Source organism: Vigna unguiculata, chromosome 5 (assembly GCF_037176805.1).
Source record: "Vigna unguiculata cultivar grain cowpea cultivar isolate G323 ecotype 2 chromosome 5, ASM3717680v1, whole genome shotgun sequence".
Taxonomy (NCBI): Eukaryota; Viridiplantae; Streptophyta; class Magnoliopsida; order Fabales; family Fabaceae; genus Vigna; species Vigna unguiculata.
The window spans coordinates 47231004-47238933 of NC_140796.1; the positions used below are offsets into that span (position 1 = coordinate 47231004).

The 7930-nt window shown below is 32.5% G+C and overlaps 1 protein-coding gene across 1 annotated transcript; it reads right to left on the reverse strand.

Annotated features, from left to right (window-relative positions):
- Positions 1–311: 311 nt before the first annotated feature.
- LOC114183022 (proteophosphoglycan-like protein) lies at positions 312–2433 on the reverse strand. Its single transcript, XM_028069853.2, has 2 exons — positions 1744–2433; positions 312–762 (listed from the first exon to the last, which is right to left on the reverse strand). Coding segments are annotated over exons 1-2 (597 nt in total). The 5' UTR covers positions 2340–2433; the 3' UTR covers positions 312–761.
- Positions 2434–7930: the final 5497 nt, after the last annotated feature.

The following is a 7930-nucleotide window of genomic DNA, read 5'->3' on the forward strand; positions in this document are numbered from 1 at the left end:
ACAATGTTGATGAAAATGGCAGACAATTGGACGGCTAAAAAAAATGGCAATGACTTCTGACAATGACCACACGATTTTACAATATAAAAAATGCAATGACATACTAAGGAAACAATCAACATCATAAAAAATAATTGTGGGCTTCATCTACAATTTTCCAACTTAAAATGCAGCAGCAGCAGTGTCTGTTTAATCTATTATACGATCACCTATGGTTTAGGTACACTTTTCCAGCTTTCACTATGTTTAACCTTGGGTGAAAATTTTCATATGTAAAGCATTTATGGGAACTTATAAAACAAGGTAGTGTGTGTAACTAATGAATGAACGGGCCTTGGCTGAAATAACATTCAATCTGAAATAAGTACAACACAACAGTAAAAAACAATGGGACCTCCTCTAGAACATATGCTCAAAGTACAGAAGGCATGTCTTTCAAAACAGTAAGAAGAAAAAAAGTTTAGCCAGGAATTGAAAATATGTGTATAAATTCTCCACTCTATTGGCATGTGTTAAAGAGGGCCAAACACCAACAGAAGAACTTGGGTGTTAAAAGCCTACAAATTTGGCTATTGTTTGGGATGTTATGTGTTGAAAATCTGCAACCTGGTCAGTTTTCGTCTTCGGTGATTTGAGATGCCTTGTGAAAATTGATGTCAGTTCCAGAGAGACAAAGTGCACTGAATTGGTATAGAGAACGCGTCTCTGTAGCAAAATGTGTTCGTCTTCGTCCTCGGAAAAGAATTCAACTTCATAACCATTCTGCACAAAACACATTTTTGTCAAAGCCACGCACAAACTGACTAAACATTGAATATCACACTCCATGCACACTATGACCAACAAAGTCCACAGTTTGTCGTACTACTAGGATACCCTTTTACCTATTATGGACAAAAATATTAAATGAAAAGTTGAATATAGCAAATTGAGAAGATAATCTAGCTACCCAATTCATTTACTCAAAGTAAAATGTAGATATGGAAAGTTTAGATGGTGTAAATTAACCGTACAGACAAATTGATCATAAACCCGTTATCTATATGCACCATGATCAGTATAATACCAATACGTTGTTCCTTAAAAAATATGCTCAACTCCTGTACGATGAAGAACCAGAGGGTAAAAAGTAAACAAGCAGTTCATAATAATATAAACGACTTTGGTTCTTCTTCTAAACCCTTTCTATTACTTCGTCACCATAAGATGCACAACAAAACTTATTAGATTATTATAGAACCTTTAGAAAACTAATTGCTTAATTCATCTTATCCGCTACCTACCAATTGAAAATTAATTAAAAACAGGACGTAAAACAGTTTTACTACAATGTTCACCGTTAAGATGTAAAACTTTATTAAAGATTTGTCGACAAGAAACTTTTGTAAGCATTCAAGAACAAAAAGAAGAGAGTTATTTTATAAATTAAAATTAGTTTGCATGAGTTAAAAATCAGATTTTGCAAACCGATAAGAAATAGCTTTTACAAATTAACACACATAAACTTTAATTTAAGGAGAAAATGCTTCCATTTTTCTCCTAATCACCTTCATCCAAACTCTGAAAAGGCCGAGCAAAGCACGTAATAATCCAATCATTCATACACAGTCCAAGTACACAAAATTGAACAATATTGTCAATGGCGTTGGTGATGCCTACCATCACAAAACGACAACGCTCAAACCCAAAGCAATTGATAAATAAAGAATAAAAAAGAACAAACAAGCAGCGACGTTAACATACCATCCACTGGAATTGGGCCGACTCCCGCGGCCCATGATCCCCGCATCCTGCTGCCCACCCCTCCTCATCCTCTCATGTCCACCCCCGGACTTGGGCCGCCCGTTGGGCCGAAGCGAGCCGGGCCCAGGTGGGGTCTCCTCCCTGGGCACGAACCCAGGCCGGAGGTGTGGCGGCACGAACTTGTTGGTCTTGGGCGGCGGCGAGGGCAAGTCCTTGTTGTCGTGGTTGATAACAGGGAGAGACGAGAGCGAGGAAGCGGTGCCAGTTCGACCGAGGGGGCGGAGCGAGATCGCGTCCGGTGGCGGTTCCGACTGGTCGTGGGTTTGGTGGATCGGATTGGGTGGCGGTTGGTGGTGGGGTTGGGGTTGGGGTTGTGGGGTGGGAGGCGTGACGGGTTTGGGGGTGGGACGGGTCAAGACGAGGATGCGGCCATGGGCTTTGTTGGGGCCGGAGACGGAGGAATAGGAGGCGGAGGAGTAGGAGGAAGAGGAGGGGGAAACGGAATGAGAAGGGTTCCTATTATGAGGGTTGGTGGCTGTGGTTTTGTCGTAGATGTGGTTGAAGTTAATAGAGGCGTACTTGTTGTTTTTTGCCATCCACCGCCTTTCACAGAGCACAACAGATCGAAAATGGCTTCCGCGAGATGCAAGAGACGAAAATGAAAATGAAAATGAAATGCATGTTATGTTCTGCCAACGCAGATTCTCTTCTCCTTAAACATTTGGGCCTTCTCTCTTTACTACTTTTACCTCTAATAAACCATCTGGGCCACTATAAGCCCAATATCATGTCTGTCCAGCCCAGCCCATATCAATACTTTGTTGTAACTAATCCCTTAACAAAAGATTTAACACTCGACAAAATGTTATAAGCTGCTAGCGAATTGCTGGAAATTAACACCATTTACACTTTCTTGAGTGGAATATTTGTATGAATTGTAGTATTTTTATTTATACACGGACAATATATTTTTCTTACCCATCTCGTTTTATCTAGATTGTTATATATATATATATATATATATATATATATATATATATGTGTGTGTGTGTGTGTGAGAGAGAGAGAGAACCTAAAAGATGGTCTAAGAATAGTGGTAGTTTATTTAAAAATATGATACTATAATATTTTAATAATGAAATGTTGAAATCAAATATAGATTTTTTATTAGCATAGATACTATTAACAATAGTTTATGAGATTGTTTATCTTTTGAATGGTTAATCCTTCACAACGTGCTTTATCTATCTTAGCTAACGAAGTATATGCAAGACAACTCTCATATGTTGGAAATGTATGAAGTTAAGTAAGGGAAGATTTATGGGTAGATACTAACCCAATAAGAATAGAGAATTATCAGACTAAATGTCTTATATGAAAGATAATCAATCAACTGAAATTTTTGAGAAATGTTAGGACATGTGATGCAACTAGAAGTTATAAGAGGACTTGAGGAAATCTTATTGTCTTCTTTTTGTTTATTAGTGAATTTTCGAGCTAAAACTTTTTTATTAAGAAAATGTAAAAATTTAGAAAATAGTTTAAGAGTAATTATGTTTTTATATATAAAATATGACACTAAAATATTTTAGATTTAATTATGTCCTTGATTCCCATTTTGGAGTCAAAATCTCAATTTGGTACCCATATTTTTAAAAATCTCATTTTGGTCCCCTTTTTTGTTAAAAAGTCTCAAATATGTCATTTATGTTAAGTCTAGCGTTAAATGGAGTGCCACATGTCAATTCCCCGATTTTTTGAATTTTTGTAAATAAAAAAAATTTACCACGTGTCAAGCTGTCGTCGTGTCACATGACAATGACAGAGTGATGTGGCAATGATAATGCCAAATTCAGTATTATGCCAGATGTCATTTTCTCCGTCTCAATTTGGTTCATGTATTCTAATTTTCGTCTCAATTTAGTCTATATTTTTGTAAAAATAGTACAATTTTGTTCCTCTCCAAATTGAAACAAAAATTAATATTTATATAAATGTTATACAAATATTTTTATTAAATTTGATATTTTTATTATATATTTTTAACATAGCTAAGTTTATTTAAAATTGTATTTCACATTCAACTTTACTTAAAATTGTTTTCAAATTTTAAATTTATATGTTTTTTATTGTTACATGAACTAGTTAATTTATGAATTTTTTCCTATTAACATTATTTTCTATTAACAACTTTAAAACAATTTTAAATAAAGTTCAATGTAAAATATTAATTAAATGAACTTAATTTGGTTTAAAATATTTACTTGAAATATCAATTTTGATAGAAATATTTGTGTACATTTATATAGAAATTAAATTTGATTTCAATTTGGAGATGGACAAAATTGTTAATTTTTACAAAAATTGTGACTAAATTAAGACAAAAATTAAAATAAAGGGACCAAATTGAGAAAATGGAAATCAACTAAGTGACACGTGTCATTGTCACTGATACATCACTCTATCACTGTCACGTGGGACGATAACGGCTTGACACGTGACAATTTTTTTGATTTTTTTAAAATAATTCAAAAAAAATAAATAAGAAAAAAGTCAAAAAATTCAAGAACTAACAAGTGACATTCTCTCTAACGGATGTCTAGCCAAACTTAAAAACAAAAAAAAGACAAATATGAGACTTTTTAACAGAAAAAAAAAGGAGCAAATTGAAATTTTGCCTTCAAATGGAGATAAAAAACGTAATTAAACTAATATTTTAATAATAAAAAATTAAAAGTATAAATAGATATTTTATTAACATAAGTTTCTCTTGGACACGGTGTCAGAAGCTTTCTGTTGGCCAATAACGACCAAGTTGTTGGATACACAGAAAAGACACGTTCCTTTACTGGACACCCTGAATCCAATATGTATTTGCCACAAAATCAGGATGAATAAAAAAATTAAAAAATAAAGGAAATCAGTAAGAAAATCTTCAATATCTCCGATTAAAAGAAAATAAAATAAAAATCAGAAAATAAAACTTTTCGCATATTTCAATATCCCATTTTAGAATAAATTAGTTTATAAATTAGAGTATGATGATGCACAAGAATAACAGATAAGAAAAACATAAGAAAGAAACACTTTTTTTTACCGTAGAATAGTAGTTAGAAGTTCTTAAGAGAAGACGCAGTGTAAGTGGAAACAAAGAAACTCGTGACTTGGAAGAAGCTTTCTAGATGACAGAAGACGCAGTTGCAGAAAGAAAAAGCAACTAGACGCAAAGAAGAAGAAAGAAAGTCTCTAGAGGAGTGGAGAAGGAAGCAGCTGAAAAGGTGCCTTTAAACCATTTTTATAATTTAAATTTGAATATCCATAAAGGTTTTTCATTTAAAAACAACTTATATTATATTATTAAAAAAATTATGAACCTTGATTATAATATCTTCATTGTAGATCTGAACCTTTTCGTTAAATTTTTTTTTTTCCTAATCACATTCTTACGAAACAACTTTTACATGTTTTTTATTTGAATTATAAAAAAACATCAAAATGAAAATCCAAGACAAATAAAATCATGTGCCTTTTCATCTTCACGCTTAGTTTCCATCTCTTTAGCTTTTTCTTACTTTACCTTAAATATATATAACAAATTAGTAAAATCATCATCAAGGCATTGGCGTTTCTTGATTTCTTTATTTTCCTTCTTTTTAGCTCTTTCTTACAACTCATCAACTATAAGCTACCAAAGAGAAGCAAATTGTCTAGTTATACTGGTTAAGATGCTTTGATGCTCAAATAGTTAAATGTTTTAAACAATTCAAATATAACCTCATATAATTTTGAAGGAAAGTATACTTCACTTCAACATAAAGAAATCAACATAAAGTATAGTTTTATGGATTTTTTTGTTGTTGCTTGCATTAGAGTAATTTGGTTCGGTCCCATGGGATCATCAACCCTCAATCTTCGCAACAGACTCAAATACAATCAAAGCTAGCTTCCCCCTACCACAAACCATTTTTTCCTGTTGTGGCAATCATCATCACTCTTCCTAACCCTTAAAAGCTAACCACATATAATTAGTCCTCAAATAGAGAGAATTCATTAACTTACTGATAACATTTATGATTGTTAAGAGACAAGTTTGAAAAGGTTTTAACTACTCAAACATTGTACCATGATTTCTAGTATTTTAGGAACTACTTATACAATTTCATTATCCTAAGGATATGTTTAAAAAATCTTTCCAAAAGCATTAAACTTCTAGTTTATTTCCTGAGTGCACTGCACATTCAGTCTGGTATACTTTTAAAATAGTTGTCATTAAATTTGATAAATTGATTACAAAGGACAAATTGTAGTTAGATAAATGTAAAAATTTCTTATATTGTTGAGTATTTCATTTGAATTCTTAAATTATTTATGCAGAAGTTGTATAGTTGTTAAGAATACGTTTTATAACATTGAACTTAATGGTATGCAAATGATGAAGCAGAATATGTAGATAGCTTGTTTGTGTTGGTGCCAAGGGATGTTGTTGCAAAATTCATTCATAAAGAAAACTCTATAACATTTATTTCTCATGATTACAAAAACTAGAGAAAATTAAAAGTTAAACATCTTCGTTATGCAAAGAAAATTTCACTGTACTGAATTGGAAATAGACAAAGAAGATAGGAAAGCATGGAGATGCTATCATCAACAATTGTGAAATTGCAATAGATATGAGTTTGATTTAGATGTCAAGAAAATTTCTAATTCTTCACTGATTTAGGCATTAATATAATTGATGTTTATTAATAACCATATTTTACTGTGTTCTTTCAAACAAGGAGTGAATTTTATAACAATCAATATATTTCTAATTATAAAAACTTTCTTAACCATTATTAGATCACTAGCTTAATTAGTCTCCATAAATTTGGTTTCATTCAAAATCAATGAGTCATCAATTACAAATGAAATGAAACGTGTACTTAATATCACTCTCAAAATGTGGACAAAATAATTTGCGCCAAGAGACACACTCAAGACTACATGCTAGTTTTAATCATAAGGCACTTGCGTAACAAATTTGTAGTTCACTAATTCTCTCTTCAAAGCACATGCCTTCTCCAATCGTACAATATGCACATCATTCTCCACTTGTATACTAACATATTTGTGTTGTTCTCTTTCTCTGCAACCTCATTGTTCGTCTTGAAGGTTCACACTAAAGAACCTAATAATAACAAAAAACAGATTGATCTTACATTAAGAAAGAAAAGATACAATAACACATTGAACAATATACATTCAGATTTATGAAAAAATAGGGTTTCATACCTTATGAAATTGGGAGTTGTTGAGTCTCTTGGCAAGCGTACCAAAAGTCAACTGTAGTATAATGATTTAAAGTAGGAGTGTCGAACCCACGAGGAACGGATTCAGTTAAAATAACTAATTATCTCGATCAACATATATATACAAAGATTTTAATTTGATTTGACATTAACTATTGCATGAAATTAATATAGTAAAAGCAGAAAAGTTTAGAAAAATACAGTAAAGAAACTGGGATTGAATTTCATCTATCTCCCTTGTCTGTAATCTGGATGAATATAATATATAACATCTGAAAATACCAATATTGATGCACACTCAAAAATCATTTGTACCGATCCCTCGCGTATAAAATTCATAAGATTAGTTTCCTGAATATTGATTCCTCACATATTCAACAAACTATCCAGCATTACGGTCGAGTGTTAAAAGCAATTGATATATTGAGATCTATTCCTAGCATCACAGTATATCAAGTATCATTGTTCAAATCAGATTTTCAGAAATACTTTCCAGTCAGATCTAAAAATCAAAATCAAAACATTTATTGATCAGATAGAAGTAAGCATTAAGAGCAAAACAATAATACCAATACTGAGTAAAACAGAAATGCTATATATAAATATCACCAGATTACATCCAAGTTCGAGTAGATTACATTCAATCTTAAAGGAGAAGATTAGCCACTCATGGTAGCCAACAAAATCCTATGAGCTAAGAAGAAGAAGAAGAAAATGAGAAACTGTGATGCTCCTGGTAGCAGCTCTGCAGTACGGACGTGTTCTTCTCCCAAAATTCCAAGCTGATTTCTCTTTCTGATGCACTCAGAATATATACCCACGAAGTCTCTCTCAAGCTACCAAAGTCTCGCTTGAGCGAGACAGCATTCTTCATCCCAAAGAAAGCCTCTCGCTTGGGC

Excerpts from the sequence above, each read along its gene's own strand:
- LOC114183022 (XM_028069853.2), bottom strand. The coding sequence starts at position 2,339 with ATGGCAAAAAACAACAAGTACGCCTCTATTAACTTCAACCACATCTAC.